General features: G+C 39.3%; 2 protein-coding genes across 10 annotated transcripts in view; one reads left to right on the top strand and one right to left on the bottom strand.

Moving 5' to 3' along the window:
* The window catches only part of G3BP2 (G3BP stress granule assembly factor 2), a 78,990-nt gene extending 67,438 nt beyond the window's left edge, over window positions 1-11,552 (bottom strand). For 2 of the 6 annotated variants that reach the window (XM_070263692.1, XM_005608702.4), the window contains exon 1: window positions 10,662-10,955. The gene's annotated coding sequence lies outside the window, so the exon portion shown is untranslated. Of the gene's footprint in view, window positions 1-10,661 lie in introns of all 6 variants that reach the window. The other 4 variants (XM_070263698.1, XM_070263693.1, XM_070263695.1 and 1 more) reach the window with 4 other exon arrangements.
* Window positions 11,016-26,447, top strand: part of USO1 (USO1 vesicle transport factor) — a 95,623-nt gene continuing 80,191 nt past the window's right edge. The window contains exon 1 of one of the 4 annotated variants that reach the window (XM_005608704.4): window positions 11,016-11,267. In XM_005608704.4, coding sequence (XP_005608761.1) covers window positions 11,202-11,267 — 66 coding nt within the window. In that variant the 5' untranslated portion in view covers window positions 11,016-11,201. The remainder of the gene's footprint in view (window positions 11,268-26,447) is intronic. The other 3 variants (XR_011437538.1, XM_005608703.4, XR_011437537.1) reach the window with 3 other exon arrangements.

Genomic DNA, 26,447 nt, shown 5'->3' with positions numbered 1-26,447 from the left:
TAGGTTTGTCAGGGCTCTAGATGTTTCGCTTTCAAAACTATTTCTATTTAATATCTTTCCTAAGTTTGTTGTTATGTTTTTTAACAAGCAGCATGCCTGTTAAAAAAAAAATTATCCAGTGGAAATTATGGAACAGTTGAAAGAAGAAAACATCACCCAGATCCTTCTACCAAAATATAACCACTCTAAATTCACATCTTACCACATTTCCTTCTAGGCTTCTTCCTATGCATATATTCTAAACTTAGCTATGATCATTCAGTATATATAATTTTATTTCCTGATTCATTGCTTTTCTACCATCATTTTTTATCTCTGTCTTGTACTGATATTATTATTTGATGATGCTCAGTGTAAAATTCTCAGTTAAATCAAGCGAGATTTTGCTGCCAGTTGGTATTAAAATTTCATGTTTTTCATACTGATTCTGTGACAAGGGAATTTTAAAATTCCAATTCTTATCATTGGCAGGAGATGAGAGATTTTTACAATTCTTTATCTCTGTTAAATATTTCAAAAACTGCAAAGAATCAATAAAACACACAGTTGTGTTTATTATAAGGCTGAGTAAATGCCATTATCCTCTGACCATTTTACCCTCCCAGGTCTTTCCAGATTATGATCCCTGGGGGAATTAACAGCCATCGCCCCAAAAGAGAACAAGTGCCTTGGACTAGTACATGGAGGTGAACATGCTCAAATAAAAAGAAATTTGAATCAAGTTCTTATCTAATATATATATAATGCTGTCTTCATCTAGTAAATAGGACGATTCCACAAACAGTTGTGTAGATTAATACAGTACAGAGGTAGTTTTAGTTGTATGGCTCAAAAGGTTCCAAAAGATTTAAGAGGATCTAGAATTTCTAAAATCAGCAACAGGAAACTATGGAGGAAACTATGGTGTAGTGACTAGACCAGGTTTTGCCGACCTATTCTGCCATTTACTAGCTGTGTGACCCTAAGTAATCAAAAAAAGCAAAACCCAGTTCCCACAGGTTGGGGAGGGATACTTTTAAGTATCAACCGTGTTAGAGGCTCCTTGGTAGATGTTTTACAAACAGTATTTAATATAATCCTTACAACGATGCTATTGGGCTGGCAAGTTGCTTACCCAGTTTTTATTCTCCTTTCTTAACTAAGAGAACCCCAGTTTCATTGGGGGTAGCAATATGTCCATACCAAAACAATGTAATAATGCATTTCCCAGGCACTCTTGCAGCTAAAGTGGGACACAGTTCTTAACATAATAGGTGTAAGTTGAAAGATGGAGGTTTCTGGACAGCTCTTTATACAACAGGCAGACTGGCAACCACCATTGACTCAGGCAAGAATATCAATGGATGCTAACACTGGCGAGTGAAAGTTTGATGAGAAATAGGATATTTTTCGGTATTAAAGCACGTCCCCCAAATGATACTTATTCATTACAAAGAGAAAGGTAGTTAAGGGTACAGTGGAGAAGTTTGGCGAACAATACCTTAAATAAATGATCAAAATTAATATCACTAATAAAGGGACAAATTGATCTTAGGTGCCTCTCCAGATAATACTGTGAGAAGGACAGCACTTCTATGATATTCCTGCCAAAGATGCCAAGATGTCAAAGACGCACAATCTGAACCCAACCAAGAAGCAAGATCAGACAAACCCCAACTGAGGGACATTCTACAAAGTAACTGACCTATCAAAATCATGAAAGACAAAGAAATACAGAGGAACTGTTCCAGATTAAAGGTGACTGAAGAGACATAACATCTAAATGCAATGTGTAAACCTGGATTGGATACCGGACCAGAAAATTGTTTTTCCCCAAAAAGGAAATTAGTGGGACTACTGGCAAAATTTGAATAAGGTCTGTAGATTAGATAATTGTAACGTTATCAGTGTGAATTTCCTGGGTTTGATCATTGCACTGTTATTTAAGAAAATGTTTTTGTTGTTAGGGATTAGACACTGAAGTACTTGACAGGTAAAGGACCATCATGCCTATAAATTCTTCTCCAGATGGTTCAGAGAAAAAAATGTATTTATTTAGAGAGAAAAAAATTATAAAATAATTGGGGTAAAAATGTTAACATTTGAGGGATCTTGGTGGACATCATATGGGAATTCTTTGTACAATTTTTGCAACCTGCAATTCTGAAATTAGTTCAAAATAAAGTTAAAAGGGTAAAAGACAGGGGGAATGGGTATCAATTGATAGAGAACTTTTTCCCTTCACCTTTGCCCTTCTTCCTTTCCAGAACAATGATGCAATGCTGGAGATGAAGCACCCAGCTTGTAACCACAAAGATGAAAGCCTCAAGCCAAGGATGGCTGAGCAGAGATTCCAGCTCAGATCCCAGATGGCATCTTAGAGCCTCTGTGTCAGTCCTGTACCACCTGCCTCCTAATTCGTCTAAGACACTCTGGTTTTCTGTTGCAAGGCATGGTAATCACAACTGATACAGCAAAGTTAAGTGATTTGCCCAAGGCTACAGTCCCAAAGTGGCAAGACTAGAATGAAAACTCAGGTCTGTCTAGGTTTGTAAACAAAACATGCCTTCTGGTCTATATCATGCTGAAGCCTGGGCTTCTCTCTCTATGAAACAGGAATACGAATTTCTAGACTCCAGAGTGAGATACACGCAGGAGAGAACCTACAGCAGGACCTGGCACAGAGGACAGTGACTCAAATGTTTGCTGAATCAGTACTTCAAGAAACCAAGCACATCTGTTTTCAGTATTCTGTTATACCGAGCTATTTTTAAGTACTGAAAAAAAACTGTATTTATGTGGGTGTAATACTCTAGCTGCAGATATTAGTCAGCAGTTTCATTCAGTTTCTTGGATCTCTCTTGCCAGTCTCTCCCCTTCCTCTTCTTTGCCTCTTCTTTCCTTCATAGAAGCCCCTCTAACCCGCCTCTCTTTATCAATCAGCTCCAGGAACTCTCTCTCTCCACACCCCCATCCCCCTACAAAGAGGGAGGGGCGGAGCATGGATCCCATGAGGAAAGCTCTATGAACAGAATGGTTCATTCTGCAGGATAAGGCAGGGGTTAGCCCACAGGGAGGACCATCCTTCCCAGACTGGCAGGGAAAGATAAAAAACAGGGAGCCCGAGCCTTGGGCCAGAGCTGAGCAGCTACCCAGAGGCCAAGGTTCTAAAAGCTCCAGGCAAAAGAGCGAAAGATGTAGAAAGGCACTGAAGCTGGCCTGGACCAACCCATCAGACATGCAGCTCTTCTGAAGTTGAAGGACACGGCAGAGCTTGAAATCATTAATTTCTGTTAAAATGAAACATGTTAAATACATAGTTTCATTGATTTGTTTTATATGGTATGAATTTTGAGCTTTTAAAAAACAAAGATCTTGATATTTATTATACTATGAACTAAGTACCAAAATTCCAGTGTGGTCCTTTTGCTCTGACCCAGATACTAGAACCAGACCTAGATAGCGGTACCCTCGCAGGGAGGAGACTGGCTGTGGCAATGAGCTATTAAGACCTTGGATTCCGAGCTATTTAAGAGTCACTAGTCACAAACCTGGGAGAGAGGGAGCAGTTTTAAGACTTGAGTCTGGGTCACTTTGGGTCTCACAGACTGTGGCCCTGCCCTGGAAATGCCAGGTGTGTAGGGGGGTATTGGAGGTGGGGAGAGGGTAGTGGGGAGAGCAAGCTGGAGCTCCTACAGCTCTTTATACTACCCACAACAAGTGTGGTACTTGTGAGACCCTGGGCAAGGCAGCATCAGGGAACAGTCAGGCCAAAGAGAAGACTTCTTTCCTTTGCCTCTCTGTGCTCATGACATCATCTTCCATTCCTCTGCCCACAGACTCCTGAGCTGCTGGCAGAGAATTATGTCCACAGCCAGATCTCTCTTCTTTTCTCAAACCACCTGCCTAGTTCTGGACCCTCCACCTACTATCTGCAAGTTACTGAGTCCACCCCAATTATCTGTGTAGTGTGTTCCCCATCACAGCCATTGGCACCTTATAGTCAACGTCACTAAAGAGCTGGAATGGGGGAGATAGGGGACCATGGAGGTGTGGGCTAGCTTTGAAAAGTTCTGGTCCAGGTCAACTACCATCCTGCTGGCCTGAGGTCCAAACTACCTTGACAGACTGTACACTGATCTAAAGAGACAGTCTACAGAGTCCCCGGCCACGCCCCACCCCCCACCCCCCCACACACACACAGAGTCACTTGGGCCACAGGTAAATGAGATAGATCAGCTGTAACTTGCTCTGGGATCATGGATTGCTGGTGAAGGTGGTAATGACTCCTTAAGAAATCACCCTAAGCTTCCATGAAATCTTGGCATCAGCCAGTAATGTGAACATCAAAGGATTTAGTCTAGCTGTGGAACGGAACAGTAAAAACTTCACCCCCAACCTTGCTATTCAGGACCTGCTTGTTCAGCTGGAGGTGGGGGTGGGGGGCGGCGGGGCAGGGGGCAGTGGATGTAGAGTCAAATTCTCCATAGGGGACACGAGTGCCAGGGCCTGGATCTGATAAATCTGTCCCCCAATAAATAGTTTTATAAAAAGTCCTTTGGAACTGAAAATGGGATTTCCTAATTTAGGCATTTCATAAGTAAGCAATTCTGTTTATTGTATTTTCTTAAGAATAGAAACACATTGGACTGTCCTTTTTATAAAAGGGTGTAGATACAGCTTTGCCTGCAGATGTAAATACAAAGCAATGTAAAATTACTTTTATTAAATAATGCAACATGATCTTTTGAACCTTTTGCAGAGCAACAGAACTGATGTTAGCAATGTGCTAGTGGCACTGCTGGAAAAATATTTTTCAAAAAAAGTTGGCAAGCAGTCAAGTGCATTAGGGGATAGAGCGAGCATCTATTGTTTTTCCTATCCTGATAAGTTTTCTGCTGGCACAGTATTCCAGCTTTCCTTTGAGAAAGTCCCTATTCCCCTGTTCTTATGCCATGTGCTCTGAGATGAAGGGAGGATGCCCACTGCTTGTTTTAGAGGTAGGCATGTGAATCAAGGCCAATCAGAGCACCTCACATACTGGAGTACAGGAATTGGCCTGATACATGGGCACATGACCAATCAGATCCAATGAATCCTAAGGAGACCTTTGCTGGAACTCTAAGGAGAGAGGTTAGGCGTCTCCCTTGATGAACTCGGACCTGGGAGATTATAGGACTGCAGGTACTGACAGCTATCTTGCCCTTGTATGGAGCCAGAGAAAGAAATGAATAAAAAGCGCAGAGTCCGGGAACAGTGACAGCCCAGCTCTTGGGGAGACTGCCTTGATGACCTAGATTAAGCCATATCTGAAGTAATAGACTTTTCAGTAACATGAGCCAATAAAGTTTTGAGTTGAGTACTATTATAGGGTTATATCTTTATTTATTTATTTTTTTTGAGGAAGATTAGCCCTGAGTTAACTGCTGCCATTCTTCCTCTTTTTGCTGAGGAAGACTTGCCCTGAGCTAACATCCATGCCCACCTTCCTCTACTTTATATGTGGGACGCCTACCACAGCATGGCTTGCCAAGCGGTGCCATGTCCATACCCAGGATCCGAACCGGTGAACCCCGGGCCTTTGAAGCAGAACGTGCGCACTTAACCGCTGCGCCACCGGGCCGGCCTCCTACAGGGTTATATCTTTAAACGTTCAGTTGTTAAGCAATTGATGATAGATACCAAAGATGATCTGGATCTCCACTCTAACCTTTATTGAGTACTTACTATGTTTCATGTACTAAAGTACTAAGCACATTAAAGCTACTATCTAATTCATAAAATCCTAACAACCACCACATGAGGAGGGTACTACTATTGTTCCTTTCAAAACTGGTAGAGCAGGAATTTGAACCCTGGACTCTAGAGCACGTGAGACTACTCAGCTATGCTGAGTCCTTGCCTGGGTCACATTTTTTCACATCTCCTAGGAGAGGTGGCTGTCCAACATCTTAGCCTCTGAATCTTTGTTCAAATAAAATTGGAAGTATAAACAAATGAAATCGATCAAATGGAGCAGGATAGGGGCCTAGAACCCTCTTTCTTGCATCCTCCCCTCCCAAGGAATTCCTAGGGCTTTAAAAAATATTTTGGAAAGCACTTCATGGAACACAATAAGAAAGGATGAAGAATACCTCTTCTTATATGGAAGATTTCCAAGATATATTTCCAAGATATATTAAATGGGAAAAAGTAAGGTGTAGAACAGTGTATACAATGTGCTACATTTATTTGTGTTATTAAAAAAGAAGGAGAGAGAGAGGGATTCTGTATATATATATATATATATATATATGCATATATGGAAGGATAGACAAGAATCGTTTACATTAATTGCCTGAGTGGCCAAGGAATAGTAGAGACATTTTGCAATACACCCTTTTGTGCTTTTTATTTTAACCATTGAATGTATTACTTGTCTTAAAAAAGGAGGAGTTGGAGGAGGAGCAGGAGGTGAAGAAAACCACTGCATTAGAGTAATGAATCTCAAACCAAGGTGAGCTGGCCCCTGGGAGGCTGAGAAGGTTCTCCCAATGGCTATGATCTGATCCTAAAAATATAAGTCCTTTCTTCCACAGATGTTTATCTTTACACATTACTAAATGTTAATTACTAAGTAGGTCTTTAAAGGTGAACAAAATATTCATAAACTAAAATTAGTTAATAAAATTTTCTGAGAGCCCTGATTCAGACTCTGTTGAGGAAGTCTGGCTGCCATGTGATGCTTAGCAACACTGCAGAATTTCTGCTCCCATGCACAAAAGCTGAAAGTGGGAATTTCCTCATTTGGGGAATTCATTCATCCATTAAAGAGTTACCAAGTGCTTACTATGTGTCAAATACTGTGGTAAGCACTGAGGATAAAGCAATTTACGAAAGGACTAAAATCCCTGCCCTTCTGGGTTTACCTTCTGGTGGTGGCCTGGAAATAGACAGTAAACAAGATAAAGACATAAAATGTATACTATATTCCATTAATCCTATGATGAACATTTTTTGAAACCTGAAATTGGGACGCATCTTTTGGTAAATGAAATCTTACGATTGGTAGAGTTTTGGTTTTTTTCCTCTCTCTGAGGTGCACCTGATGGCATCTTAGATCCAATGAAATAAGGGAAAATAATATATATGGGAGAACAATGTATCAGACTGGAAAATGCTAAAGAGAAAAATAAGCAGAGCAAAGGGAGAAGGAGTATGGGGAGGTCACAACCTAGAACAGTCAAGAGAGACCTAAGCAACATGCAAGCAGGTTGGAATAAGATGAAGCAGCGAGCCATTCTTCTGGGTGGGTGGACTAGCGAGCATCCAAAATACAGCAAAGAACAAGTGGAAAGGCCATGAGGGGAGAGCAAATTTCAGAAACACAAGGAAGCCAGTGTAGCTGGAGTGGAGGGAATGGAGCAGGAGGTGAGGTCAGGGAGATAACGGAGGGGCTGGATTATGTAGAGGTGTGCAGACCACCTTTCTACGTAATGCATGATCACTGCCTCGAGTCTAGAGAATCAGAGCGCAGAGTACACAAGAGCACAGGCTTTGGAGTCAGATTGCCAATTTATGTCCTAGCTCTGCCACTTCCTAGCTGTATGACATCGGGCAAGTTACTCTCTGTGCCTGTTTCACGAACATTTGTAAAAGGGGGCTAATAACACTACCCACCTTATAAGGTTGTTGCCAGGATTAAGTAAGTTATTTTATATAAAGCCCTTTGAATAGACAGAGCCTAGCAAATAAGGAGCACAAATGTATGTTTGATGTTATTATTGATTGGTTACGAATTTCAACTGCTGCTTCATCATTATCAATTTATTTTGCTATGTGTTGTTTGGTTAATAGACAGTAAGGCATAACTGTATCAATAATATTTTTGGACACTGATTTTCCAGTAACTGGTCTTTAAAACCCTGTATATAAGGTATTTGAAACACAAATTATCATCTCTACTTGTCCTCTTAAGTAAGTATAGATAATTCTCCACCCCACCACCAGCACCCCCAAGCAAAAAACAATCTTGTGCAATGATATTTCATTGCTGAGTTTGCCACTAGAAAGTAAGAAAGGATGGGAAAAGAAGGCCACGGAACTAGGGGATTGTAAGGAAGCAATTTTAAAAATGGATTTCAAACCAATGAATTTTGTTAGTTGCTCTGTTGTCAGGTTTGGTTTCAGAAAAGAAAAATTTTTTCTTACTCAAGTTAAAATTTTGGATTATGTGTATTTTAATGACTCATGGTATTCTTATCCTGAATGTTTAGATTTATGAAAGTCAGAAGTACAAGGGCGTAAGTCAGACAGTCACAATTTTTTCATGTTTTCTCTTTCCTTGATTAAGAAATGGTTCTTGAGCATCTATCATGTTAAAGGAATGATGCTAGATGATTAAATGGTACAAATAGGAACAAGACATGGTCCCTGACTTTTCTTTATAAAATCAGTGGAAGTGGATTCACGTGTAACCCCCTTTCTCTTAAATTAGTCCATTTCATGGCTGTTCCATAGTGATGATGCCTCCACTCTCTTTCAGACCCCGAATGGGGGACAAATTAGCCACTGTACCCTCTCTGCCCCTTCTGGAATCTGGAAGTAGCAAATAGCACCACCCCTTCCCAGACACCAGGACAGAGGCAAGACTGTGAGGTCAGGGGCAAGTCTGGGGGTTCCGCCCTCACCCACTCTGCACCCAAGTGTCCATCCCTCCTGCCTATTGTCCCTTCTGTCCAGGGGATGCTGTTAGGGAAGAAAATAGGTCAAATGAAGGGAAAACTCACGGTACTTTGTTAGTGACCTACAATACTCACCAAAATTTAAAACAAAGCAGGGCATTTCAAAAAAGGCTGGTGTCTTAAAACAACTTTGCTAAAATGTCAAGGCGCTACTTTCTCTATTACCAAATAATATATGTAGTAGACACCCATGAGCCCCACTTCATCTCCAGAGACTTATCTCTGATGATGGGGTAGAGCAGGGCACAGGGAGGAGGTGAGGAGAGGCTCAGGGGTGAGGCTTAGGGACTGGGTGAGGTTCTTTGCACACATTACTTGGTAATAGAAATGCTGAGCATTTATTGGTTACTTTTTTTAGGCTGCAACAAAATGCCCCCATGGAAAATGTCTGAAGCAAAATGTCAAGTGTCTAGTTTTAAAGCAGAGGACAATGCTTAGTGCACAGTATTTTTGGCAGGATGATCCCCACCAATCTCCAAGTGGCCCAGGCTTAAAACCTTGGCACTAGGAAAGGAACTTTCACCACAGTTTTTGTGATACATGTTATCTACAATTCCACCTTACAGATGAAAAAGGATCCTCCTTCTCAGCATACTATTCATATATCCTTTAATGTTTTCTTAATTTATCCATCCATATCACCTTTTATGAGATAGTGCTAAGACACAGAGATACAAAAATGAGTAACATAGTCCAGCCCTTAACAGTTTGCCTTAACAACCATTTATTGAGCACTTACCACATATTATTAACTGTAAAGTGCTAGCAAATACATATGTATGTATCTGGATTTCAGGGAAAGCTTTCAGATGATGCCAGTTAAGTCTTTAAAAACTAGCAGGAGTTTCCTTGATGAAGAGGAGGGAAGGGAAAGGCATACGCAGGCATATATCCAGAGTACCTGGGGGAGGCAGGAGCTGGAAAGTAGGAAGGAGCCAGAACATAACAGGCCTGTATACCAACCTAAGGAGTCTGGATTTTGTTATGGAGAGAATGGAGAACCACTGGAGGCTTTTAAGAGGACTGACATGCACAGATGTTTTGTCGTTGTGAGGTGGACTGGGGACTGGACTGGACAGAAGCCAGGGCTTGAATGCAGACAAACTAGTTAAGACGCTATTGCCGTAATATTGGTAAAAAATGAGAACATAAACAATATAGAGGAAGAGAGGATAAAGAGCAGAGGACCTTTTGAGAAATATTAGTAAAGAGAAATGATAGGACTAGACTCGACCACCGGACATGTGAGGGTGAAATCCAGAGTCTAAGATTCCTCACAGCTTCCTCCTTCTAGCTTAGGCAATTATTTGGCTAGTGGTACTACTGAGCATGGCAAGGCACACAGAAGCAGCTTAAGGATTTTTTTTTTCTTTAAGAGAGGCTAGGAAGGATGATGAGTCCAATTTTAAATGTTGAATCTGAGACCTGTGGGGCATCCAAGTGGAGAGGTGTATGAATTAGTTAGCTAACTAGACCCTGCGCTGTTCAGCCTCAAGAAATTTACAAGACTATTCCAGAAGCATGTGTACGTAGCAATCTCATTTCGAAAAGCACATCGATTTGAAAAGACCTTTTCCATGTTTAAAAAAGTACCGAAAATTCAGAGGTTGAGACTTAATAAGAAAACATTATGCTACTAGCTGCCAAACCGACACTGCAGGTCAACGTATTTTCTCTAGTAAGCTAAAAGCGGAGTTCGGTTGGTTTCCTTCTCACACCACTTCAAATAGCGGTCTACCTGGTGTTTAGATCTAGGAATTCCTTTCAGCAGGTTTCAGGAGCAAGAGCTTAGAAATGCGCCCTCCAGTGGCAGTGGAATGAGGGGGCGCTAGCACCCTTTTTCTAACCACCAAACAAAGCCCTGTAAAGAAATTCAATTTGCCAGGATCAGAAGGCCACAACCTGGTACTGCTAACCCGCAAAACCAAACGAACTCTTCCAAGGGCCGGAACTCCTTACCTGTCAAGTTGGCCGAAGGAAAATTTCACTTTCGACTCAACAAAGTACGACCCCGGACTTGATAGCTCGCAGTAAGTCCCGCTCGGCGACAATTAAAAACCCTGCAAGCCAAAACACGTACCCTAACCGGATCCTCCAGCGGGCAGGGCCGGGCTTCGACCACGTGGGTGTTTGGGGCCAGCGGGAGCGACCCACGAAGGGCGGGAGTAGAAGGCGTGTCCGTGCGCAGTGGGCGGGGTCTGCGCAGTGGGCGGGGCTTGGGCGGACCCGGGATACGGGCCTCCTCTCCCCTACTTTTCCCCTTTGCCTTCGCCCTTCGAGCCGCCACGTAATGCCACGTCCCCGCGCATGCGCAGCTCCACTGGCGGCGGCGGCTGTTTCCGGGCGTAGGGGGCTGGAGCGGCCGCCGAGTAAGAGGCAGTGGTGGCGGCGGCCAGGCAGTGCAGAGTGCGGGCTTGGAGGCCAGGCCCTGCGGAGGGCAGGGGAAGTTATCTTTTTTCTCCCCGAAGGGGCCGGTAGAGCCGGTGGCTGAGCGGCAAGATGAATTTCCTCCGCGGGGTAATGGGGGGTCAGAGTGCCGGACCCCAGCACACAGAAGCAGAGACGGTGAGAGGAGCGGCGGGTCCGGGACTTGGGAAGGGTCCGGGCAGGAACGCGGACCGAGGACTCGGGGGCCGGGAGGTTATGTCCCGCGCCCACCGTGGGCTGGGGGTCCACATGCCGCCTCCCCCTTGGCCTCCCTTCGTTTCCTGAAACCCCCGAGTTATTCCTTCACGCCTCCAGCGCAGCCCCCACCGCCGCGGCTCTGCCCCACTCACGGCAGCCGGCAGGCCTGGCGAGGAGGGTGGTCCGCGGGTGGTACCGCCCGGGAAGGGAGAGGTGGCCTGACCTGTCTCCCACGCCCCTCGGGCCCCTCCCTCCTGCCCTTTCGCTTGTGTCGCCACTGACCGACAGGAACCTGAAGTCCTGCGCCCTCTCTCGCGGTCTGGAATTGGGGAAGACTACAAGAAGGTTTAAAGCCCAGCTGTTGATGAGAGCATGTGGCTAAGAATAAAACGAAGTTTGGGGCTCAAAACCACCTGCTCTTGTCTTTTCAACTGGAGGAAGGTCGTTCTGCCAAGTGTTACTAGTTCAGACTCCGTTTTTCGGGCTCACCCAAATAGATGCTCTTTGGGAGATACTCACTTGCACGTTGTAGTGATCTCTCGCGCTCAAACCGCTTTGGGGACACATCCCCCGCTTTCCTTTCCGCCCACCCCATTCAGAAGGCTGAACTCTTGGTAACACGCTTTGCAGTGTCACTTTAGAAAAATTGTTAGCCACTGAAAACACTATTTGATAGTTGGTTCGATTTTAGATTTAGGATAAACTGACTTTTAAGTTTGATTAGTGTCTATTAAAAATGAGTGTTTATGACATTTTTTAAAATAAGCTTTTTAATTGAGAATAATTTGGGGACTGCAGGAAAGTGACAAAATATGACATTTTAAAGGTAAACTTTGGGTAGTATTCGTAGACATAACGGATGTCTGTGAACATAGATCCTATCTTATGTTACTGGCATCCTGAAGGGTAACGATAACTTTCCTTTGTCAAGCTCTTACCTTGTGCTAGGTACTGTGCTGAGCTCTTTGTAGTCCACATTCTCCTTTAATCCCTAACCACCCTTCAAGATAGGTGATAGTATCCTCACTTTACAAAATGAAGAAATGAGGCTTAGAGGTGAAGTAACTTGACCAAGGTCGCGCTGCTAGTAATAGAACCAGGATTCAGTCCAGGTTTGCCTTACTTCAAGGCTTTATTGCTGGTGCCCATATTTTAATACTTATCTGGGAATTTTGGAAATTTATATAATATTATTAAAATTAACCTCACAGATTTGGCTTAGAACTGTTTGAAGCAGAAGTTGCAAGCTGGTGAATCTGTTTTCCTTCATTTGAAAATCAGGAGATTTCACACACACAGCCCCATGATATTTGGCTTCTCTTGTCCTTTCCCACATGCTACAAGGCAAACTAAGCTGCCCTGTTAGAAGACCATGCTCTCTCCAGATTACCATTATCACAGTCCACGTCTTCAGCCTTTCTTCATTTATTTTGTCTGTCTGATGTTTTTGTTTGAGGCACCAAATTTTAAAGTGATATTTATTAGAGCTTGCTTTGGCTTTAGACCTTGATTTGAATCCCTGTCTTCCACCCCTGATTGGATTAGTCAGGCAAGAGATGGCTAATACCCCATGAGTAAAATAAGGAAAATGCTTGCTTTTATGGATGTAATGAGGACTAAGTGAAATAAGAACTAGAAAGAGCCTGGCACTTAATATGTGCTGAGTAAAGGGGCGTTTTTATTACATGTTTTTAGGGGAAGAATACACTTTTTTGGGGGGAGGGGTTATAGTTGGCCTTGTCACAATGACTTCTGTAGAAAAGATGGTGTACAGTTAATTGAGTACTGTTTAGGGTTTTAGAGCTGGAAGGCCATTTGCAGACCATCCAGGTTGAACCTCCTCATTTTACAAGTTAGGAAACTGAAGCACAGAGCACTAAAGCAATTTGTACAGTATTGCACAGCTGAGACTAGAACACTTTGATCTTGCCATAGTGAATGGAACAACATAGTTTTTATGTAATGATTTGAGATTGAAGCTTGAGTATCACTTGTGTATGCTGTATATATAAACTGAAAGTGAGGGTCCTTGTTCTTGCCTAACTTTGAGCATGTACACTCAAAATTGGAAAAGTGGTTTGTCGTCTGAAGAGGATTAATAGTTTACTCTGTGTTACAGCATGAATAAAATTTGTTTCACCATCTCATTCCCTTAGGAAGAACGACAGATATAAGAGGTCATAGGCCACTAATTTAGAAGTATTTATAGAGCACCAGTAGAGTGTGTGGTACAGTATTAGGTGTTTTAATTGGTGGTTTGCTCTGACCTGGATGTTTGAGTTGCCAGAGCTTGGAACTTCTAACTTCTACATTATCATGTAGTATTTTGTAATTTTTTTCCATTTCTGCAAAGTTAAATTATCTTTGTTGTAGTTTTTCATCTTTTTCCCATGGAAAGCTCTTTTCTCTGTCTAGTCTACCTGTCCTTCAACTTCATCATCATTGCCTTCTCTAGTCTGAACCCCTTACTTCTCTCCGCTGCCAAACTGCAGATAGTCTCTTTCCCTCTGACCAATCTTCACGTTTTAATTAGATTGTGCATTTTCTTAGGCTTTTTATATATGTCTCATCTCTTCTAGTCTCTTAAGTGTGTTTACGGCTGGGTTCATATGTATTTACATATGTATGTACTCAATAAGTATTTGTTAAATGAATTAATAATAGTGTTATATGAAAGAAATCACAGACTGTAATCATAGCAGCCTACAAATTACTAGGCGCTAAAACAATACTTTTTAAAGACTGTAAGAATCAAAGTTCTAAAAATGATTGAAGTCTATTATGTCAAACTTTTGTTTTTTCCCCTGCTTTTTCTCCCCAAGTCCCCCCAGTACACAGTTGTATATTTTTTAGTTGTGGGTCCCTCCAGCTATGGCATGCGGGATGCCGCCCCAGCATGGCCCGACATGTCGGCGCCCAGGATCCAAACCAGTGAAACCCTGGGCCGCCAAAGCTGAGCGTGCCAACCCAACCACTCAGCCACAGGGACGGCCTCTATGTCACACTTTTTACTTGAGGAATTTTTCAGATTTAGTGTGCTTCGCTGCCTTCCTGCTTTTTCTTACTCAACTTAATTTTATCTGCTAAATATGTGAGTTATATTATTGATTGTATAGTACCTAGCTTTTCATACTCTCAATTAAGAGTGACTTTGGATTGATATTAAGATGTTCTACAAAGGCAGAGTAGCAAATATTTGTATGTGTATCACATGATAGTCAGTAATTCTATAATGTTCTGAGTATTTTAAGTCTGGAATTTTATCCACACCAAACTTTTCGTATTTTAGAGTCAAATACCTTTTAATTTGATTTTTCTTTTTTACTTTAGATAAAGAAAGGCTCTGATTTCTGATGATTGAAACCTTCTTAGCCTTGACATATTTTGCTAGGTGCAGATAAACACTAATTATAGTAAAAAATTGCACTCATTCTTTTGAATGCTCACACGTGCTTACTTTTCCATCTACCTTCCAACTAATACCTTTTTTAAAAAAATTAAGGTCCCTTTTTCAACTCTTTATTTTTATTTTTATTTTTTTTTTGCTTGAGGAAGATTTGCCCTGAGCTAACATCTGTGCAAGTCTTCCTCTATTTTGTATATGGGTCGCCACCACAGCATGGCTAACAAGTGGTGTAGGTCTGCACCCAGGATCTGAACCCGCAAACCTGGGCCACCAAAGCTGAACACACTGAACTTAACAACTACACCACAGAGCCGGCCCCATTAATACTTTCTTTTTAAAACTAGTTTCTTGAAAAATCCCAAGAGAAGTGTTAACTATATTTGATGATAAATCATAGGGGGATTTTCTCTTCTCAAGTTGTATCCCAAGGCATGAAAGTTGCTAAAGTTCAGAAAAAGTGTGCAGAACTCCTGTGCTGTTAGGGAATCTCTTTTTGGATTAGACTTTGATCAGAGGGCTTAAAAAGGAAAGGGGCTAACAATATAGACACGGCTGTACTTTCTTTTAATAAAAATTGTTATTAAGGAGTGTGCAGTTAAATTTAGATGTAGTTTTGGTTTGGTTAAGCACATTTTATACCACATTACTATAAATGTGTAGTCTGAAACTTCTGTTTGGATTCGTGTTTCATATTCTACATTAATAACCAGGTCAGTGCCGTAACTCGTATGTGTTTTCTCTCTTGGCTTATCTTGCAATAACAGTGTCAGAGAAAACTATAATAATGACTTGTGTTTTGATCACTTTTATATCCTACTAAAGATGTCTCATTTTTTTTTAAGTAGTGTCTCTTGAAAACTACATGGCTCTTTTTTGAAGGTTAATTATGTAGATAATTTAGGGTGGTTTAAAAAAAAACCCTTAGTGTTTAAGTTTTACATACCCTAGCATTACCAAAGCATGTTCCAAAGAACATACATAGACGTACTTGAAGAAATTTTGTTACCAAAGAAGCGTGTGTGTGATGATCAAAAACAAAACAAAAACCTAATATTTGTACAAGGTTTATTAAGCAGGCACACTGTGTTATGTTTTCAAATATTTTCAAGATGGAGATATAAAATGTGTTGGCCAGATTTATTAGACCAGATCTTTTTTTTTCCTCCAGAAAACCTTATGGGTCTAGTGTTCTGAGGAACTTACTTTGGGAAAATTGTTGTAGAGGATATATTTCTTAAAGGAATGCTACATTTTAGAAGTCCTTTATTATCATCAGCTTTATGGAGTTCGTGAAGTGTTGCCCACTTGAATACCTAAAACATAAACTAAGTCCTGATGCTTTATGGTTTGAGAAGTAATTGTAATCACTCTTGAATCTGATTATCTTTTAGGAGAGGATACAAGAATTTCTTATATAACTTTGTTGATAGCAAATATCATTTCTCTCTCATTTTATGTATTTACCTTCTGTTACTTATACGGCTTTGTTTTTTTGTCTGTTATGGATATCATAGAAAAGGCATGCTTATATTTTTATACCTTAGGCAGAAATGCCATAAACATTCTTTGTATGAAAAGTTACTCGCCTTTAATTTGAAAACTTTTGTAGTGTTAGATTTGAGATGGTAGCATTTGTGATAGGTTATTTGGTAGACAAGTTTCCTTACAATGCCTTGCTTAAAAGGATGTCCTTTTGGAAAGCATGGAGAATAAATGAAGCTGTGTATTACCTTAGCTGACTTATTGGTAATTGTAATGGAAATAGATCGTGTTAGATTCATTGGATTTATCTGCAAAGAGACTGGTGTTTTACTTTCTAATGTTCACACTTTTTTTTAGATTATAATAATTTAGGTCAACTGAAATAAGACTTGGTTTTGCTTTTTTTGTAAAATCTTCTCAGATTCAGAGTTGAATTTAAAACAAGTTTCTGGCTCTTTTTTGTATTCTAAAACAGTGATTTTTTTATTTCATTAAAACAATATACATGAATTAACTATTGCTTAACATGAATTATTTTAGTCCTACAGTAAACAGTCATGGTTAAGGAAGTTCTCTCCAAGGATGGTGTAACTATGTTTTAAGCTTCATGAAGGCAAAGTTATATCATCAAATAAGTCATTATTAGGTGCTTGATAAATATTTGTTGAATAGGGGCCCGCCCAGTGGCACAGCGGTTAAGTGCGCACGTTCCACTTCCCGGCAGCCCGGGGTTCACCGCTTCAGATCCCGGGGGCGGACTTGGCACTGCTTGGCAAGCCATGCTGTGGTAGGCATCCCACATATAAAGTAGAGGAAGATGGGCACAGATGTTAGCTCAGGGCCAGGCTTCCTCAGCAAAAAGGAGGACTGGCAGTAGTTAGCTCAGGGCTAATCTTCCTCAAAAAAAAAAATTTGTTGAATAAATGATGGAATGGTTTAATTAGATTTTTTAAAATTGGCATTCCAGTCCTTCATTTTTCCATGTCAGTTAAATAGTTATTGAATACTAAAAAAAAAACCCATGGATTTCTATTAGGAGTTGTGAGAAAATACTGCAAACTACATTATGTAGCTGTCCTTTAAGTTTTAAATGTACCTTCAGTATCCTAATTTTATGCTACCTTTTTTTCCCTCCATTTTACTTTTCAGTGGCTTTTCATGTTCTCATTACTCGTCTCATTTTTTTCTTTCCTAGTCATTCCTATTCCCATTGCTTCTTTTTTCATCTCCTTTGTGTATCAGTGAATAAAAATAAAAGGCACTGTTGGTTAGCAAAACTAACAAATGTTAAATTCAGATTATTAGGTTGTAATCCTGATTATGCTCAATTTACCAATTGTCATGGGATTATTTACCCTTTTCATATTTTTCTTGGTAAGTGGAATTGTGAATCTCACATAGCAATTACTGAAAAAACAGAAGAATTCTGATATATAATCACCTGCGTGAGCTGCATAATATATTATTTGCCTTTTCATTTTTTTTATTACACAAATTGGCAAGCAATGCTAGTAAAGTTTAAGTCCTCTTTGACTGCCGTCTCCAATTTCAGTTGTCTTACCAGGAATAACTGCTATTCTTAGTTTGATATAAATTCTTTCAGACCTTTATGAATAATCATACATCTGTGCAGTATAGAATTATATATTTGTATCAGCACGTTCATCCCTTTTTCTCCTAAATTGTACACTGTTTATAGTGTTCTATAGCTTACCTTTTTCATTGATTGATATGTCTCGGAGATCTTTATGTGTTAAAACGTGGAGCTGCTTTGTTAGACATTTAAAATACCAGATTTTCAGCTGCTTTTGTTAATTACACTATACTTTTTTTTATACTCTCTTTTAATAGACTATAAAAGCATCTTGATAACAGGATCCACGTCTAATCCATCACTGTATTTATCTCTGAGAGCATCTAATACCTAATAGTTAACATAGTATGAATTAGTTGAAAACTGCTATCTTTTGAGTTTTTCCTTGTTATCACCCCTTTCTGGTCCGTCTAAATAAAACTAACTCTGGGTAAAATTTTACTCAAATTTATTTTTTCCTCTTTAGAACTGTTTTTTGTTTATAGTATTCTGTTGTTTAATGTAAGAGTCACAAACTGAAATCCCAACAGTGTCACTCCGGTAACCTCATCATTCAATGAAACAGATCCAGTTAGAGAAGAGAGCCAAGGTCTGGGATGAAACTGGAACCTGCTTATCCTGACTTGAGATTGTAGCTCATGCTCACTTCCAGCCAGTTGCTCCCTCCGGAAATGCAGGCCCGGAGAGCAGGTTTAACATAATGGTTAAGCACTCAGACTGCTTTGGCTCTGAATCCTTCCCACTGCTTACTAGTTTTGTGAACTTGGACAAGTCACTCACCCCCTGTACCTTCGTTTCTTCATGTCTAAAATGTGGATAGCAATAGTGGCTATCATGCAGGGTTTTTGTGAAGATTAAATGAACTTAAAAATATACGGAACTTTAGGGGCTGGCCCCGTGGCTGAGTGGTTGAGTCTGCGTGCTCCGCTGCAGGCGGCCCAGTGTTTCGTTGGTTCGAATCCTGGGCACGGACATGGCACTGCTCATCAAGCCACGCTGAGGCAGCGTCCCACATGCTACAACTAGAAGGACCCACAACGAAGAATATACAACTGTGTACTGGGGGGCTTTGGGGAGAAAAAGGAAAAAATAAAATCTTTAAAAAAATATACGGAACTTTAGAACAGAGCTGGCACATAGTAAGTGCCATATTTTAACAATTCTGAGGTATACATTAGCATTTAAACATCTCTGAAGCCAGGTTGCATCTTGTAATTGAAATTTGCAGTATTTCTTTTTTATTAGTGATACATTAAAAAATTGGTGGATATTATAATTAATGGCTTCTTAAATTGTATGAAATACAGTGTTAGCTATCAGGCTGATTTTTTTTAATAAAAGGTAGAAATCTGGATTTTTATATGAAATCTTTCAATTTTGAAATGTTGGCTTAAAAATTATTTTAAACACTCTGTAGGCCAAATAGATTTTTCAGATAGTGTAGCAAATAAATACATTATTACAAACTAGGTAAAATTGAGCACCTTTAATGTGTTCTAAGTTTTGGCTGTTAAGTAGCCTTTGAGTTTTCTAGTTTATTCCTCCATCTTGCACATGATGAAACTGACTTAGAAAGATTGTGTTTAAGGTACAGTCAGTCCTTATTATTCATTGATTCCATGTTTGCAAATTCACCCACACACTAAAACTTATTTGTAACCGCAAAATCAATACACACAGCACTTTCCTTTCGTGGTTATTTGTGGACATGCACAGAGTAGCAAAAAATTTGAGTCGCCTGATATGCATGTCCCTACTTGAGGTCAAACAAAGAGATACTCTGCCTTCTTGTTTCAACTCTCATACTGTAAACCAGTATCCTTTTCAGGGTCCATTTAGTGTCATATTTTTTTGCATTTTTGTGCTTGTTATTGGTGATTTTGGTGTTAAAACTGGCCTCAAGAGTAGTGCCTTCTAAAGGTGTTCCTAAGCAGAAGAAGGCTATGATGTGCCTTACAGAGCAAATATGTGTGTTAGATAAAGCTTCTCCTAGGCGTGAGTAATAGTACTGGCGGCTGTGAGTTCAGTGTTAATGAATCAGGGATATATACTGAATAAGATGTCTTTAAACAGAAATACACGTAAAACAAGGTTGTCTATTGGAATGATTGATGAAAATGTATTTCCTTTAGGTGCAGTGGTTCTGTATCTTCTAATTCAGTGTTCATGGTAACTATAGAACCTAACTACTATGAATAACAAGATTCAGCTGTGTTCAGAAAGTAGCTGAACAGTGAGTCAATCAGGGATATGTTACATCAGGTAATAGAATAGAAGCAAGGTCTTATATATTTGGGCAATTTCTTTAAATTTTTCTGTTTAGATATTGAAGCAATAGTGAAAACATGCTTATTATAAATAATTCAGATCAGTATATAGTCTAAAATTGCCCCTTTCTTCCTCCCTTCACGATCTGATTTTCCATTCCCAGGGTAATCTCTAATGAAGTTTGGTGTACTGTATCCTTCCAGAGTGTTTTCTTTGCATTTACCAATATGTTTATTACACAAATGATTTTCTTTATAAGAATGGAATAATTATATTCACAGATACTTGGTTTTCTAAAAGTTTAACAGTAGATATAGGAATTTTTCTTTCCACTAATCAATGAACGTAGATTTTTTCCCGGGAGGTTTTCAAAAATATTTATAAATTTCTGTTTCAAACAAATAGTCTGAAGTATCTTTTTTTGTTGTTACCAATTTTCTCTTCTGTTACCTTGCACATCTTGGCTGTATTTACCTCTGTTTCTTCAGGCAGTGACTTTCTGGGAAGGGTACTTTTCTCAAGTGTATGGAATGGTCCTCTGACGTGTGCCTTGGTAGTATGCTGAGATAATGAGTACTTTGGTAAAAGGCCTAGGGACAAACATTTCGGACTTTTTAATAAAGTAGACTGCATTAATTTCTTCTGTGTTATACTAAAGCGGTACTCTCTACCCAGTCACTGTCTCATTTCCCGATTATTTCCCTCATCACACTTTTCAATTTCCTTGTCTGTTATAATGAGCTGACTTATTTTTTCTCTCTCTCATCTCTTTCCACTCCAGTTTGTCCTTATTATCTCAGCCAGGTTAATTGTAAAAACGAGTATATTAATTCCTCTAGTTTTTCTGAAGTATTATATAACGTGCTGATTTTTTTTTTTTTTAATACTTGGTAGCTTCTGATTATAGCTTTCCCAAAATAAAGCTCCAACTCCCTTAGAACAAGGGACTACCCTGGTGGGGCAGTTAAATCCAGGCTTTTCAGGGTCCTTAGTGGCTGTAGTGCAAGTGGAACCTATTCGCAGGAACTGCATTACAATGTCCCCCTATTTACCAAAAAAATCTTACAGTCCCTATAGTTTGCAACAGGTACTCAGACAGGTTTCTCTGCATAGAAGGCAACGTAGGATAGTGGAGTGTGGGCTTTGGAGTGAGATGTCTGTAGCTCGGGTAGAACTTGGACAGTGCCACCAAACTGGCAGTGTACTTTTGGGTACGTTGCTTTGTTTCTGAGCCTTAGTTTCCTTTTCTGTAAAATGAGTTTAGGTATTGGATCAGCTGGTATAACAAAGGCCAGAAAACAAAGGTCTAACCAAGGTAAAACTTTTTTACTTTCTCTAATAAAAGTCCAATTATAAGGTAATGCCTAGGGTAGGGTAGTTCTGCTCCACAGGGTGGTCCAGGGGCTCAGGTGCTGCTTTTTATCTCGGTCTGCCATCCCCTAGGATGCTGCCCTTATTCATATTGTTGAAGGTGCCTCATTACCACCAGGTTCAAGTTCCAGGCTGAGAGAAGGAGAAAGAGGAATAAAGAACAAATAGCTTCCTTTTAAGGACATAACTTGGGAGGTACTAAAAACTCATTGACCAGAATATAGTCACTTTCTGTGCCTAGTTGCAAGAAAGGCTTGTAAAGTTAGTCTAGGTAGACAGCCAGATGCCCAGCTAAAACACAGAGGGTTCTAATAACTAAAAGGAAGGGAGAATGGATAATAAGGCATAATTATACTGCATTGAGTTGTTTTTTCAAGTAAGGAATAAAGGAATAGTGGTCTTTAAGAGCCACAATTTCTGAATATAAGTTAAGTGTACTTGTGTTACAAAATTTTTGCTTGGTAAATATCAACTGAAAAATACAGACCTGTGTTTGACCTAAAACATGGCTAAGTCTTTGTAAGGTTTGGAACATATATAATATGTTTTCCTTTCATTTGGTTTCACTTGTCTGTAAAGAGTAGCAACATAGCACTGTATTATGGAGAGATCGCTTACTCAGAAACTTCAGCCATCTGGAATATTATCAGAAGGTAATAAGGCTTTCACGTAGCAAAGTACAAATTGCAAAGTCCATGTACTCAATCTCGATTTCAAGCCTGAGTAATTTTTGATTGTAGACATATTACTATCGAGCTTAATTATCAAATTTCTCACTCAGCAAATTAAAATATGCAAAATTTGAATGATCTGTTAGAAACATACATAATGGAAATGACAGCCAAAAGCCTGATAGGGTAGAATAATAGTACAAAGAAGTCATAAGAAGTTTGGTAAAATAAAGTTTGTTAACATTTATCGAGCATTTATAGGTTCCAGGTACTATGGAAAGACCTTTTGGGGTTTTTTTTAGATTTTATTTTTCCTTTTTCTCCCCAAAGCCCCTGGTACATAGTTGTATATTTTTAGTTGTGGGTCCTTCTAGTTGTGGCATGTGGGATGCCACCTCAGCATGGCTTGATGAGCACATCCCGTGTCTGTGCCCAGGATCCAAACTGGCAAAACCCCGCGCCGCTGAAGCAGAACCCGTGAACTTAACCTCTCGGCCATGGGGCTGGCCCCTATGCAAAGACTTTTATATTCATTACTTCATTTAACACCAAGACATCCCTATATATGATATTGGAGAGGACTTAGGCTTAAATGCTTAGAAAGCTTATAATTATATTCTTTAAGAAGAGAGAGAAGCTTATAATTAGTTTTAGATTTCTATCAGAAGTCACTAAAATGCAAAGACCACTTTGGTGCCTGACAGAAGATATCTGAAATAGCTCAGTCATGGTTCTGGATAAGTAAGTTGTTCTTATATTCACTTTTGGCTCTCATTGGTTTAGAGTATGATTAACTGACTTGAGTTTAATTGTCTTAAGTCACTAGAGAGGAAGTTCCTATTAAAATCCCCAGTTGCGAAGAATATGTACTTGCTATTAAAACCCAAGTTTAATGCTAAAAAACATGTTTATATTGTTAAAAATAGTCTTGAATCATGTTTACCTGAACTTGTTAATGAATAGATTTTATTTCTATAAGTATAAACAGTACACTTTTGTGATTAATTTTAATATTTTTAAGGTACATTTGCAACTACCTAAAAAATGTAGTGATTTGCTTATTAATCAGAGCCTGTTGAAGCAGATACTTTGAACTCATTAGAAAAGAAATCTATTTTTAGCTAACACTTTAATAGATTCTTATTTTCCCCCTACATTATCTTAGATCAATCACCATTTCAAGAAATAATAGTCATTTCAGATTATTGTAAAAGGAAAGTTTTCATATTTTATTTTATTTTTTATTGCAGTAACATTGGATTATAACATTATATAGCTTTCAGATGTACATAGTAATATATTTCAAATTCTGTGTAGATTATATCATGTTCACCACCCAAAAACTAATTATAATCCACCACCTCTCATGCGAGCCTAATCACCCCTTTTGCCCTCCCCCGTCTCCACTTCTCCTATGGTAACCACCAATCCAATCTCTGTTGCTATGTGTTTGTTTGTCATTGTTTTTATCTTCTACTTATGAGTGAGATCATACAGTATTTGACTTTCTCCATCTGACTTATTTCACTTAGCATAATACCCTCAAGGTCCATCCATGTTGTTACAAATGGCCAGATTTCATCACTTCTTATGGCTGAGTAGTATTCCATTGTGTCTATATGCCACATCTTCTTTATCCATTCGTCCCTTGATGGGCACCTAGGTTTCTTCCAAGTCTTGGCTATTGTGAATAATGCCGCGATGAACATAGGGGTGCATGTATCTTTATGCATTTGTATTTTCAAGTTCTTTGGATAAATACCCAGCAGTGGAATAGCTGGATCACATGGTAGATCTATTCTTAATTTTCTGAGGATACTCCATACTGCTTTCCATAGTGGCTGCACCAGTTTGCACTCCCAGCAGCAGTGTACAAGGGTTCCCTTCTCTCCACATCCTCTCCAACACTTGTTGTTTCCTGTCTTGTTAATTATAGCCATTCTGACCAGAGTGAGGTGATACCTCATTGTAGTTTTGATTTGCATTTCCCTGATAGCTAATGATGTTGAGCATCTCTTCATATGTCTGTGGGCCATCTGTATATCTTCTTCGGAGAAATCTGTTCAGATCTTTTGCCCATTTTTTAATTGGGTTGTTGGGTTTTTTGTTGTTGAGATGTTTGAGTTCTTTGTATATTTTAGATGTTAACCCCTTATCTGATATGTGGTTTGCAAATATCTTCTCCCAATTGTTAGATTGTCTTTTCGTTTTGTTGATGGTTTCCTTTGCTGTGCAGAAGCTTTTTAGCTTGATGTAGTCCCATTTGTTCATTTTTTTCTTTTGTTCCCTTGCCCGGTCAGATATGGTACCTGAAAATATGCTGCTAAGAGCGATGTCAAAGAGCGTACTGCATATGTCATCTTCTAGAAGTTTCATGGTTTCTGGTCTTACGTTCAAGTATTTAATCCATTTTGAGTTGATTTTTGTGCGTGGTATAAGGGAATGGTCTACTTTCATTCTTTTGCATGTGGCTGTCCAGTTTTCCCAACCTCATTTATTGAAGAGACTCTCTCAATCGTATGCTCTTGGCTCCCTTGTCGAGTATTTGCTGTCCATAAATGTGTGGGTTTATTTCTGGGCTCTTGATTCTGTTCCATTGATCTGTGTGTCTGTTTTTGTGTCAGTACCATGCTGTTTTGGTTACTGTAGCTTTGCAGTATATTTTGAAATCAGGGAATGTGATACCTCCAGCTTTGTTCTTTTTTCTCAGGAATCCTTTGGCTGTTCGGGGTCTTTTGTTGTTCCATATAAATTTTAGAATTCTTTGTTCTATTTCTGTGAAAAATGTTGTTGGAACTTTGATAGGGATTGTGTTGAATCTACAGATTGCTTTAGGAAGTATGGACATTTTAACGATGTTAATTCTTCCAATCCAAGAGCATGGAATATCTTCCCATTTCTTTGAGTCTTATTTGATTTCTTTCAATGTTTTATACTTTTTGGTGTACAGATCTTTCACCTCTTTGGTTAAGTTTATTCCTAGGTATACTGTTCTTTTTGTTGCAATTGTAAATGGGACTGTATTCTTAATTTCTCTTTCTGCTACTTCATTGTTAGTGTATAGAAATGCAACCGATTTTGTGTGTTGATTATCCTGCAACTTGACTGTATTCATTTATTATTTCTAAAAGTTTTTTAGTGGATTATTTAGGGTTTTCTATATATAAAATCATGTTGTCTGCAAAGAGTGACAGTTTTACTACTTCTTTTCCAATATGGATCCCCTTTATTTCTTTTTCTTGCCTGATTGCTCTGGCTGGGATTTCCAATACTATGTTAAATAAGAGGGGTGAAAGTGGGCATCCTTGTTTGGTTCCTGTTCTTAGGGGGATAGCTTTCAGTTTTTCTCTGTTGAGAATGATATTTGCTGTGGGTTTGTCATTTATGGCCTTGATTATGTTGAAGTATTTTCCTTCCATACCCGTTTTATTTAGAGTTTTTATCATAAATGTATGCTGTATCTTGTCAAATGCTTTCTCTGCATCTTTTGAGATGATCATGTGATTTTTATTCTTCATTTTGTTAATGTGGTGTATCACATTGATAGATATGCAGATGTTGAACCATTCCTGCATCCCTGGAATGAAACCCACTTGATCATGATGTATGATCTTTTTAATGTATTGTTGTCTTAACTTTGGTAGTATTTTGTTGAGGATTTTTTCATTGATGTTCATCAGTGATGTTGGCCTGTAATTTTCTTTTTTTGTGTGGTCCATGTCTGGTTTTGGTATCAGGATAATGTTGGCTTCATAGTATGAGTTAGGAAGCCTCCCTTCCTAGTCAATTTTTTGGAAGAGTTTGAGAAGGATAAGTGTTAAATCTTCTTTGAATGTTTGGTAGAATTCACCAGGGAAGCCATCTGGTCCTTGACTTGTATTTTTCGGGAGGTTTTTGATTGCTGTTTTGATCTCCTTACTGGTGATTGGTCTATTCAAATTCTCCACTTCTTCTTGGTCCAGTTTTGGAAGGTTGTATGTTCCTGAGAATTTATCCATTTCTTCTAGATTATCCAATTTGTTGGCGTATAGCTTTCCATAGTATTCTCCTATTATCTTTTCTATTTCTGAGGTGTCCATTGTAATTTCTCCTCTTTCATTTCTGAGTTTATTTATTTGCGGTTTCTCTCTTTTTTTCTTGGTGAGTCTAGCTAAGGGTTTGTCAGTTTTGTTTATCTTTTCAAAGAACCTGCTCTTGGTTTCATTAGTTTTTTTCTATTGGTTTTTTAGTCTCTATTTTGTTTATTTCTGCTCTGATTTTCATTATTTCCTTCCTTCTGCTGATTTTGGGCTTTGTTTGTTCTTCTTTTCCAGTACCTTTAGATGTGC

This window comes from Equus caballus, chromosome 3 (genome assembly GCF_041296265.1).
Source record: "Equus caballus isolate H_3958 breed thoroughbred chromosome 3, TB-T2T, whole genome shotgun sequence".
Taxonomy (NCBI): Eukaryota; Metazoa; Chordata; class Mammalia; order Perissodactyla; family Equidae; genus Equus; species Equus caballus.
The sequence above is the reverse complement of the archived record's forward strand: the minus strand, read 5'-3'. Positions and strand labels throughout refer to the sequence as shown.